Here is a 12,453-nt window from a genome sequence, read left to right as displayed (position 1 = left end):
GTTGTGGTCGACCGGAGGTGCTCCAACTCAATGCATTCAACTCCGGCTTTGAAATTGTCGCCTTGCTTCGGCCCAAATCACGACATGGAAGAAAGAGAATACAAAATCTCGCGGGAAGAGGTGTAGGAACATCATTTTGTAAGCAGTCACATACAGAGATCCCTGTGTTGCGTGATAGCCACCTCCATGCATCCTTCACCATTGACCAGTCAGTGTCTCGAGAGCTTCCCCATCCCCCGCTCGCCGAGATAGGAGCTCTTTCACCAACGTGCAATTATTGTGGGGTTTCAACAGATAACGGCATAGAACCCCAGTATTTGCCGATATCCATGTTTCGGAGTCGGAGTCCACCCGACCGGTGCCGATACGGACATGTGGGCGAGTCAACGCCGCGGGCAACTTGTGACCTGCCTAATCAGAGAGCGGAGGCTGCCATTGGGTGTCGGGTATTTGAGGTGGGGACTCCTGAATCTATCGGCAATTCGAATTCTGAAGGATTGAATGCTACACGCAGGTCAGTCGGTGGACTGCTGTGCTAACACATGAGAAGATGTCGACGGTGTTTGGCTCTTGTTCATTGACTCGCTCAGAGGTCTGGATAAAGCTAATTGAACCCGGGGCCGTTCCGTGTACCGGAGGCGGCACGTGCGGCGGGCATTGGAGTCAAGCCAAAACACGGGACTAGGGTACGGTTCACGCAGCAGTTGAAAGGCAGACTGAATAAGAAAAGAAGATGTAAATATGCAATGACTACATGGCACCCGCTTATCGGTATGCTTTGGGTATGTGCTAAGTGAGATTTTCTGAATTTCTCCAATGCCTTTCCAAGCCACTATTACTCCATTAAGATTGAGTGAGATTATGCCAACGATTAGGCAGTCTGGGTAACCACTGGTCCGCCGGTTGTCGGGAGTGCAACCGGTGTTGAAAGAGCGTACAAGTCAAACATCTTGGCCCCGCCGCAATAGTTGGCCGTGTTTGTTGTGGTTATGACGGTGCCGTCAGTGGTGACGGTGCTAACACTGCCATAGCAGTAGTTCTTGCACGCCTTGGTCCCGACAAGGGAGGTGACAACGCCGCCCTGAAAGTCGAGACTCGAGCCGCCGTAGCACTCGTGGTGGTACTCCAAAAATAGGTACGGCAACTTGGTTGTCGGAGTTGGAGCTTTGCTGTACACCGAGTTGGCGTGGGCAATGCAAAGCTCAGGCGTGACGCTCTGATTGGCGAAGAGAAGAGGAAGTGCGTGTCCGGTCGGTCGGTCTCTGTAGCAGCCGACATAGTAGTACCCGTCGGTTGCCGTGGCCGAGGCCGATGACGACGGGCTGTCAGTTGTCGAAGGGGAACTGCTCGTGGTTGATGCCGGCACAGATGGCACGAGGGAGCTGGGTGGCGCCACGGACGATGACGAGATGGTTGAGCTGCTTGGTGAAGGGCTGGGGCTCGCGGTGGACATGGCGGAGCTGACATCCGCAGAATTTGAAGGGGCGACGCTTGAGCTGGCGCCAACAGAGGCAGAGCTGGAACCGGCTGACGACGATTGCCTGGTGGAGGTACTGGGTGACGACGATGACTGTCCGCCAGCAGAGGAAAGCTTGAAAAGATCGAGGCGGCTGGTTCCTCCGCAGTACTCAGACTATTCACCGTTAGAAAACATCTTGCGATGGGGTAAGGTAGACTAACCTGATTGCCGCGACAAAGCATGTCACACTCCTTCAGCGGAGCCGGGACCGATCCCGCATTGGTCGCACTACCGCACCAGCCTGATATCACTGTCAGAAAACGTCTGGCAAACACGAGACATGAAACCTACACTCTTGGGCGTACTCGACACCCATGTACTGGAAGTTTCCTTTAGCGCAGAAGGCGGCGCAAGCCTTGGTTGTCATATCTGCCGAGCCGAAGGAAGCCCCCGACAAAGCGCGTCCGTTGACACCTTCGGTCTGGCATCCTAGGAACTCATAGTCACCTGCTCGTGCAGCGTGTTGGGGTTGGGACGGTGCTTGGTTGGGGATAGTGTTGTTGTAGACCGAAAGGCGGAAGCCGGCACCACAAAGACCAACCGAGGAACCCGCACAAGGCGAAGAACATTCGGCTTCCGAGGTCGACATCTTGGCGGCTTGCGCATCCCAACCGCAGTAACATTCGCGTCCGTACTCGACACCGAAGTAGTTGAAGGCTCCACCACCTGGCGCGCCAGTACTGCAAAATGCGGCGCACTTGGCCAAGCTCATGTCGTCCGAGGCGGATGACGCCCCTTGGAAGAGTCTCTCACCGTCCATAAGGTCCTTGAAGCACCCAGCATACTGCCACTGCCCGCCGATAATAGCTGGCATCTGAGGATTGAGGGGCGAGACGACAAATGTTGCAGATGGAGTCGCGCTGCTGGAAGTCGTGGAAGTGGGGGTAATTGTCGAGATGAAAGCGGTGCTGATGCTTGAGCTTGAGGGGCCAGACGAAGCACTGGGCAGTAATGACGACGAAGTCGCAGATGCACTCGAGACACCGCTACCCGAGGATGTCGTGGAGCTGGTAATAGCCGAGGAAGATGCTACAGAGGAGGCTGGAGGTACGCTGCTAGCGGACGATGCTCTGGTGGAGGACCTCGTTGATGCTGGCAGAGATGAGCTAGAGCTGGGATTCTTGAGAGAATCGTAAAACCCAGCAATGTCGAATGATGTAGTATCGGCGTACAAGCTCATGTGCCCGTTATCGCCACCACATGCCTGAGTGTCATCTCCAGTGCAATCGAAAGTGCAGAGATTGAGGGACTCGTCTTCGTACGTAGACGGGTTCTTGATGCTCGAACCGCACCAGCACTCTTGGTGGTACTGAACGCCAGATAGGGCAAAACCTCTGTCGTTGCAAATGCCCTGGCACTGCTGCAGTGTGTTCGTCTTCTGTTGAGCAGCAGTGTTGACGGAGCTCTGGAGATTGCGGCCCAAATTGGTAGTATCCTTGAAGCATCCAACATACTGGTATTTGGCAGTGCCGTTGGAAAGAAGAGGCCCAACTTGCTTGCTGACAACGGTGCCCTCGAAGACAATGTCATGACGGCCCGAAACCTCCCCGGTGGTCGAGTTGAGACCGTCGGTGCTGAGAGTCCACGTGGCCCGCAAGGCCTGGGCAGGATGGTTCGGTTGAACCGGTGCGGCGTGAATCCCAACGCTCCCGATGGAGCAGCTACCGCCGGCAACTTGCGTTCCCTCAGTGAGCTCGTTGTTAGGGTTCAAAGCGAAGAGCTGCGAGGTGGCGGGAGGCTTGGAAATGGTGATCGTCAGAGGGGCATCGCCCTTGTTGCAGACCCTGATTTGCTTGTCAACAAGGCCTCCTGCAACGACGCTGCCGTATGAGACGGTGTAGTTTGAGAGCACAGTCCAGCCACCGGAGCCATTGGAGACTTCGAACGAAACAGCAGGCGGGTCGTTGACGGAAGCACTCAAAGTGAGCACAGCAGTTCCTCCGTTAGACCAGATGGTAATCTTTGACAGGTATGATCCAGGTGTCTCCCTCAAGAAGCGCAGGGCAACTGTCAGACTCTTTCCGGACTCAAGAGTGGAGCCAACGGTCGGGAAGTTTGTAGATGAGAAACCAGAGCCAAGCCCGCCATCACTGGTCAAGTTGGCGTAGTCGCTAGTGTTCGTCTGCCAGGCGAAGCCGGTGAACGTCAAGGTGCCGTTACCAACATTTTGAATGAGAGCAGACCCCGTGAGACCGTCAGGGGCATCACGTAGGACTAATCTACCAAAAGCAATGTCCGACGGGGTAGCACTCAAAAAGGCGCCCTGCCTGACGACAGTGCCTTGGACGGACACCAGCACGCTAGTAGCGTATTCTGCAGGAGGGCTGATGGAGAGCGTGACAGCGCTAGAAAGGACCCCAGGCACAATCGATACGGCTGGGTTGGAGAGATCGAAAGTGACGTTCAAGGAGAAAGAAGCCCCTGCAGCGACAGCGCCCTGGGGCAGAGTTGAGTTGGAGCAAGTGAAAGTCGGATCCGCAGAAGTGCAGCCGTTGACCTTGGCAAGGGCGACGTTGGCCTTGCAATTGACAGTCAAGCTGGCAGTGGAACCAGCTTCAAGAGAGCCAAAGTCCACTGGACTGGTGCAGTTGACAGCAGGGTTGACGGGAGATCCCAGCGCCACAAGCTTGTTGTTGTTGACGTTCATGAAGACACGACCATCCCCAAAGACCGGACGCTGGAACTTGTTGCTACCTTGGGTGGAGGGCAAGGTGATGGGAATCATAACGCCGTCTTGAGGAACGGCACGGAAAGCTTGGAGACCGACGTTGACATCCGCAACCCAGACCTGTCGGGTGTTAGTCAAAGTCAATGGACGTCAAAGGGTGAGTGGGATCTTACAATGCCAGTGCCAGGCTTGCCGTTGTCTGATGTAATAGTCATTTGTCCGACACCAACGCGACCAGCTCCGACGAAGGAGGCTGACTTGCCAGCAAGAGTGAATTGAGGCGCACCCTTCGCGTCGAAACCAAGCTTGTACGCAACAAGCGGGCCGCCGACAGTGGTCGCGTAGATGTAACCGCCCTCGCCGGGGTAGCTGCCGAATCCGCCGTACAGTGAGAACCCAAGCTCAATTGTCTGGATGATGCCATCGCCACCGTCAGCCGCCTGTCGGAAACCGCCGAGGTTGTCAGCGTTCATGACGTAGGCTCTGCCCTTCTTCCCAGCCGTGACGCACATTCGGTTGACGCCAGTGCCTTTGAAAACGGTTGGGTCCAGGACGGCGAGTCCCGAAGAACCGACATCGCGGTCACCAGCATCCAGTCCAATGTAGTCATATGGCTGAAAATAATCGATCAGGCTCAACTTTCCAGTCGACGCTACCTCCATCTTTACTGTGCACTCGTCGAGCGTGGACATGTAGATTCTACCACTGGCGGGGACATTTCCGTTGGCGTGTCCCTGACCGTTGCCTGCCACGAAATAGACGTTGTTGCCGATGACGGGCAAACCCATGCCACTCTGCCAAATTCCTGCCTTGCCTCCCGTTTCGGTTTCGAGATCAAGTGGCTGCGGCTTGGGAGCTCCAGGAGCGGCTTCCGTGGCCCACATGCTCACTGGGCCCACGCCGGGTGTCTTACTGACGGACACGAGGTAACCAGTGTAGTTCCAGCGACCGCAGTGAGAGCCGAATGCGGCGACGATGTGGCCGTTGAGCTCGGCCAGAGAGGGTCGCTGCAGGGCCACACCACCGACGAAGTACTTGGCTGGGTCGTTATCGGCATTGATACCGTCAATCAGGACGGGGAATTTGTCGACGTCTTCGAGCGAGGGAATACGAATCGCGTACATCTTGTAGACACCGTTGGCTGTGCCGGAAGTGGTCCCGTCTCGATAGCCCTTAGAGAAAACGTACATGATGCTTGTCGCGGGATCGATGATGGGTGTACCGGTGATGCCAACCCAGTTCGGGATATCGCCGCAATTGCTGTCGGCAGCGGAGAAGGGGGCCTGGAGAGTTCTCTGCTTCAGAATGTTTCCGGTCTTACTGTCGAAGATACGAATGATGTTCATCTCGGAGGCGGTGATGACAAGCTCGGTGCCCCCCTCGGGGGTGTAAACCAACGGCTTGGCCAACCAGAACTCCTTGCTGTCAGGAGAAGTGAAAGTCCATAAGTTTCTGAAGCTTGAAGAACCGGCAATGTTTGGGTCAAGGTTGTGGTTGGGAAGATAGCCCGATTGAGGCAAATCCTGCAATAGTATGTCGTCAGTCCACATCCCATCGCAATTGGTACAACTCAAACACAGAACTTGTGACTTCGGAGGAGGGACCAGAACTTACAGCATCACGGTATGAATCGGTGGAGGCCAGCGAAGCAACCAGTGCTGGCAACGAAGCCAGCACTCCGATGGACAACCTCATCCTGGCAGACTGAGAAGGGAAAGAAAGAGGGACGAAATGTCTGCCTGGACACAGAAGAAAACCCAAGAGGTGACTTGAGGAAGTAAAGAGAGCGTGGCACTAGAGAAGGATATGATGAGGATCTGGGATCGCGCGAGATAATAAACAAAACCCATGATGGCCAAGATTGTGAGCCAAGAGCATGGCACCCCTCAATACGCCAGATGGGGCACAGCCGCGGCCCTTCCGTCGCGGCCGACATCGACCTAGCCCATGGGTCGAACTAGAGCTTCTCCATCGAAGCTAGGCGTAGGCGCAGAACATGCGCTTCATGCACGACCAAAGTGTTTGCTCGCATGGTTTGGCGAGCTGGCAGTCGTGAGTGTGGAGGAAGGTTGTGAAGGGATGGTGCGTACGCCTAGGCTTGTTTGATTAGGGCGAGATATTGAAGACGCCCGAGACAATCCAGGGAAGGCGGGAAAAGCATGCCGAGCGTGAAAGCAGGGGAGAGCTTCTTCTCTCAGCTCCGGCACAGTATGTGAACGTCAGGTCAGGGTCGGAGAGAAGCGTCCAAAGCAGCAATGAGCACAGGCGCATGCCCAGAGCCCAGCGGAGCGAAGTCAGGAACCGGGAGCCGAGTGTTGTGCATCCGTAGCAAGGGAGGGACTGTGCCCTTGGGAGTTGGCGAGACATGGGGCATCCAGGCTGGCGGATGGAAGCCATGCGACGAGCCAGGGATGATGCACTGGTGGTGTGCTTCAACAAGCAAGGCGAAGCTGACAGGCTGCCCAATGATTAGCCCAGTGGTCCATCACAAGGCGCATCTCATGGATGGAATGCCTGGAATGCGTGGCTGCACGGAGCCGGGGCCGGAGGCCACGATAGATGTGATTCAATTGCTTTATTGTCTTAGCCGGCCAAGTATCTCTCCGACGCCCGGCAACTAGTCGCCACGAGTAGATTGGGTTGACATTGTTTGCCAGGCATGTTGGATCTGGGCAGGACGAGATCTGCCGTGGGGTGTGCACGTCGAAGACATGCAGAAGAAACAAAGTCGATTGAAGGGGCTCCGAAAAACGAAGCCAACACTAAGGTACGGACGGGAGGGTGGAACAAGCTCCGATGCACAGGGAATGCAGCTTGGGGGAGAGATTGGGGGCGTCGGGCGCTAGTCTTGATGGAGTCAGGTGTTTACTTAAGCGAGCAGCATCACCTGCAGGCAAGCCCGTCTGCACTCTGCACGGAAGGAGCGCTCCAGCACTCGGGTGCACCTGCACCTTCCTGCAGCACGATGCAAGGGCGGAGGGCACACGGAAGGTGGGCTCGACCGGAGGCAGCTCGCCGCTAAAGCACGCAAGAAATACGGTTGAAAATATGGTTTTGTTAGTGGTCGTTCGCTGCACCGGGCCCTCCTAGCATTAATCCAAATCAGAAAATGATGACGTTGGAAAGACAGGGGTGTAAGGTAAGCTGTGGGCTGTCGATGCCATCGATGCTCACAAACCCGACTATTGCATTCTGCGACCGAGGTCAGGTGCCATCGTGATCTGGCTAAGCAAGAAGGCAGGAGGGCAAGCACCTTCAGCTCGCCACTGCCATTGTTCGAAGTGTGCTCTTTCCATCCTCGCTGAGTCTGGGGCGTCCCTTCCGTCGTTCTGTAGGCAGCCCTTCCACATGCAGAAGGGGCGGGGTGGCGGCCGTACCTGCGTCGCGACTGCAGAGGCAAGTGCCTGCCGGTTTCCTCTTTCCCCTCCCTCTTGCTGAATTGGGTGATGATAGCCTCCCTCCGTCTCCTTCTCCTTTGGCGTGCTTCTCCTCAAACATGCATCTCGCCGCAGTCGACGAGAACAAACCGCATTCTTCCGTCTCCAGATGATGATCAACCTCACCACCCCTACTTATCTTATATTCGATGCCGATATTACCGGTGCTCCCTCTGCTCGACGCCAAGCTGAGGGACGCTTGCTTTTGAAGATGTTCCACCACGACACAAGGATCGCGATAGATCCTAAACATTGGACTCACCACGCCGCATGGCCGAATTGCGATAACCTGCTCTCGTACGACTGCTTACTTGGCTCTTGCGTCCTCCGCCTCAGCGCACCACACCTCCCTGTCTCCAAAGTCGATTTGGGCATTTGGGCCAAAGGCACGGCACGGCCGATTCTCTCCCTGCGTCTGGTCCCTGAGCTGCTGCAGCGCAATGACAACCTACACCAGACACCGGTCATCCCATCGCTTCGTCCAAACCAGCTCGTTGGGGCTCCTGTCATCCCATCTCTTCAGCCTTCCCTTGGCAATCGTCCACCACCATCATCGCCCGCGGTTTCCTCACACGTCTTCTTTGTTCGTCTTGCCCGAATTCATCTTCAAGAGCCTCGAGAACTACCAACTGTTGGTTGGCCCCCACGATGAAAAAAACAGATCGGCAATCAAACTCAGGCCACGGACCGACGATGCGGCATGTTGGACACGGCGCGCCTGGGTAGCCGCCACTTTCACACTTGACGGCGGTCGCGATGCCGATTCTAGACCATCTCTCTCCGGAGTCTGAGCACCATGGACAAAAACAAGGCTTCCCTCGTCATCGAGAGATGGACTGCGTCATGATTAAACCTGGCCGAATTCCCTGTTTCCCTTGATTGCATCCCACGTGCACTCAACGAGGAAGACGTTGAGTGGCATGTTTTGCTTCAGCCCCCAAGATCCACAGCTCCGCCGTTGTCGGTCTCGAAGTCCGTTTTGGTAGGGATTGACCTGACCAACGTTCCTGTCCATTGGAGGCTTTTTGCATCGACATACATCCGTCAGTATGAGCTGCTGTTGGTTTGCGAAAGAAGGGAAAGTTTTCTACCCGGAAACGCTAGCTAAGCACCTAAAAATAGGAGATGACGGGAAACGTTCCATCTGCCGGTACACTAAAAAAACTCTCCCCGTCGGCCTTCAGGTCTACCAGTCTAGCGGAATGCGCCGGTTGCCATCGATTCAGCGGCGTCTCTGCCCTTTTCATCATTGTTTTGTCGGCTATGGTTCCATGACATACAACGTTAGCCCTTGTCCCCTATGGCTGCGCTTTTGCCAGTTCCGATTTGGTTCTTCGATGGCTAACACAGGATCAGCTTGTGCCCGCACCACATCCACCTGTCGAACCGCCGACACGTCCATCGCCGAGAATCAGCTCCGTGTGAGACGCGGGGGCCATCGGGAATTATCAGGACCCTGGTTCGTCGCCGTCTTCACTCTTCAGGCGTTGCAGATTTCTCTAGGAGAGAGACAGTGGATCGAACCACCTGTGTGCTCTATCAGCGCCAGTCAATAGAGCCTCGTGAGCATCTGCAACGCCAGCATATCCCCGCAAAAAGACGTTCGGCGGACCCGCGAGTCAGGGGGATCCGCATAGAAAAGACCCCTTTTTGCAGTAGAATACGAGCAGGCTGAGGACTAGCGTCCTCGGCAATGCAGTCAATGCCTTGGATCCACTGGTCATGTTCAGAAAGAAGATGGAAGTTCTTCGTCTGCTGCGTTGGTTACGATCAGTCTTGCCCCCATCATCTTCAACGACCACATTATTGAGGGGCTTGCAGCGACTGTCACTGATGCGCTGAAGAAGAAGCGCTGTCGCCCACCTTTGTTGCCTGTCTCGGGAATCGCAAACGAGGTCAGGAAGGTGCGGTGATGCTGGCACGCCTTGGCCTCGTAGGGCTGCTGGCCAGCTGCGCCTCTGGTGCCTATGTTCAATGGCAAACGTGCGACGAAGTCTCATCCAGAAACGATCCTTTCGCCCCTACGAGCCTCGATGCGAAGTTAAGACAGCTAGATGACGGAGATGAGCGACTATCATTTCGGGTAGGGCGATGGATCGAAGAAGAAGAATGCGAGGAAATCGCCCGAATGATGCCCGCAGCGGCTCTAGAAATCCAGATGCTGGGACGATCATCGGCCTTCAGCGCAAAGACTAATACGACATGCGCAAAGCTCAACTTTGCCAAAGGCTGGAAGTCGACCATGCGAAACCCGGCGAGTCTGTACGTCAACTTCGAAACCGATATTGGCCGCCTGCCTCCATTGTCGACATTCCATGCGACGCTGCATCTGCAGAGCAACGACTCCGAAGAGATCAGCTGCCGACAAGCAAACATAACTCCTACGCTCGATCCGACCACGATATCCGCAATTGGCTACACGACATGGGGCGTTTTCCTCTTCGTGTTTCTTGTCGGCGTCTTGCGCTCCGTCTACAGTGCCCCAGTGACGCTCGACGAGGAGCAGCGTTCCATACGGACGGTCCTTCCGAACGTCGGCGATTGCTTGCAGTACATCCAATTTGTCTTCCTGACTGGTGGGCTCAGCCTCCGGTATCCCGGCTTCTACCAGCCTGTGGTCAGCAACTTGAATTGGTTCTCGCTTTTCGTGGTTGGGCCTGTTACACACGGGGTGACTTATGACAAAGTCCAGGATGGAATCTACGTCATGAATGGCACGTATGGCGGTACATTTGGTCTGGAGCTGATGACTCAAATTGCAGGTGCTCCTATGACGATGGATACCTGGATCAATATGGTTGTTCTCATGGTGATTGTTGCTCTCGGCTGCGCCGTGGTGATCGAGGTCGTGTGGCTCGTGAATCGTCACCGAAATTCCGATGGCGAGGTTTCTGAATCAACTGTCGGCTTGCGACACACTTTTAGCCGTGTCCTTCGAATCATACTGTCCTACTTCATGTTGCCCTTGGCGGCCCTCTCCTTTTATCAGCTGGACCACGCGTCGTTCTTGCCAGCATACCATACGTCACTCGCAGTGGCGCTCATTGTTGCCATGATGGGCGCGTTTATTTGGCTTCTCCGTCAAATTCCTACTCACAGTCTTGGCGTCTTGATTTTCGACAGCACGAAGCGGTATAGACGGATCGTGCCTACTGAGGACTTCCGACGACATGACGAGACCTTCATTCTCATCCTATTCGTTCTGGTTTTCGTCCGTGGCGCGGCCATCGGCGGGTTGCAGATCTCGGGCCCGGCGCAGCTGGCCGTCCTTGGCTCATGCGAACTTCTGCTCTTAGCGAGTATTGCCGGGTTCCAGGCCTATTCTACCTTTTCCAATGGCGCGATTGCGGCAACCATGCGCCTCTGCAGCTTAATATTCATGGTGTCGTTCCTGCCGGACCTTGCGGGACACGAGACGAAAAGCGCCATCGGCTACTTGCTTCTGGCACTGCATACCGGCATGCTTCTATTGGGCTTCTTTGTCCCGGCGGTCTGCGACCTTGTTGCGCTGTGCAAGACTTGGTGGAAAGCTCCAAGGCCTGACGTACGTTGTCTGTCTACTTTTGCAATACATCATCTGACAATATATAGGTATATGGACTCCGACAGCTTAGACGTCGTCAGGTATCGAGAACAAACCTTTCTACAATGTACGACGCCGACAGCTCCTACGGGTTGCCCTCTGAGCACGACGCATTCGGGGAACCTGCTGCTGGCTACCTTCACCCAACGTACCGCCCTGATAGTCCCAGCACATTGCGTCTGAATTCATCAACTACATCAAGTCGATACTATCGCCCTCCTCGCTCACCATCGCGTGGGACGTCCATCTCTTCTTCCGATTACTATCGAAGATCCGAAAGCATTGCGTCGCCAGCTTCGTCTGCTTACCCACCATCGAGAAGCACATCCGCATCCGCATCCACCACCCTGGCAGAGAAGCGATCCATCCAGCGTTCCGAGTCCATCATGTCGCCGGTTAGGCTATCAGAGGAATCAATACAAGAAGAGGATTCGGCCATTGAGCCTCAGACATCATCGACTAAGGCCGATGGAAGGCCACTTGGTCCACGATGGAGCGACTACTCGTTCCGCGAAGCCGACCTATACTACGGCGCCCCTAGACCGGCGCCCGCCACACGAGCATCTGAAGAAATTCCCCGCCCTCCTGCTCCCAAGCCATCACTTCGATCTACTTCTGGTATTTGGGCCAAATTCACTGGCCAGCCGAGTATAGAGCACGGATTTCAGGTCGTGAGGCCACCTCGACCTGAGCAGGGCTTTGTTGTTGTCAGACCTAACAGGCCAAGCAACCTCAGCAGTAGCTCAAGCTCGAGCGATGAAGAGACGGGATGATGTTAATCATATGAGGCGGCACACGAGAATCGTTGTTTACACAGACGGTTGACGTGACGTCGGTTTTCTTATCGGAAGGGGCGCAACAGAGCAGAATAGCTCCAGATGAAATTCAGTACATATTTATAATCGAGCCGATAAACATATTAATCAGGCGTCTGCATTCCCACTTACTTCAACCGTCGTCACTCAATTCACCTGCTTGCGCATCAGTGGGGATCTGCACGTCTCAATCCAAGGTTGTCTGTGGCCGCTGGGCAACGCTCACCTTGCTGGAAGCAAGATACAAAGTGAACATTTGGTACTTCCGATGGATGAGCTGAACTTACATACACGCACGTCTCTTCGATCGGACTTCATCCCATCACCTCACTCCTTCTAACCCAATTTGGGATAAAATATCCAGCTGGAGCCATGATGTCGTGTCAGCCCATTTTTGGCAGGTTGTCAAGCAGCTGTGGCCATGGCATTCT

General features: G+C 55.1%; 2 protein-coding genes across 2 annotated transcripts; one reads left to right on the top strand and one right to left on the bottom strand.

The window, feature by feature from the left end:
• Positions 1-871: 871 nt before the first annotated feature.
• On the bottom strand, positions 872-5,882 carry CGCA056_v000191 (WSC domain-containing protein; the record flags this gene model as incomplete). Its single annotated transcript, XM_037315452.1, has 5 exons — positions 872-1,633; positions 1,681-1,760; positions 1,811-4,307; positions 4,361-5,710; positions 5,802-5,882. 5 exons carry the CDS (start codon positions 5,880-5,882, stop codon positions 872-874), a joined length of 4,770 nt encoding a protein of 1,589 aa, XP_037185564.1.
• Positions 5,883-9,755: 3,873 nt separating this feature from the next.
• Positions 9,756-11,980, top strand: CGCA056_v000190 (uncharacterized protein; the record flags this gene model as incomplete). Its single annotated transcript, XM_037315451.1, has 2 exons — positions 9,756-11,168; positions 11,216-11,980. The coding sequence occupies 2 exons, from the start codon at positions 9,756-9,758 to the stop codon at positions 11,978-11,980; spliced, it is 2,178 nt and encodes a 725-aa protein (XP_037185565.1).
• Positions 11,981-12,453: the final 473 nt, after the last annotated feature.

Source organism: Colletotrichum aenigma, assembly GCF_013390185.1.
Source record: "Colletotrichum aenigma strain Cg56 chromosome Unknown KSG_Cg56_contig01, whole genome shotgun sequence".
Lineage (NCBI taxonomy): Eukaryota > Fungi > Ascomycota > Sordariomycetes > Glomerellales > Glomerellaceae > Colletotrichum > Colletotrichum aenigma.
Note: the sequence above shows the minus strand (reverse complement) of the source record. Positions and strands in the feature narration are given on the sequence as shown.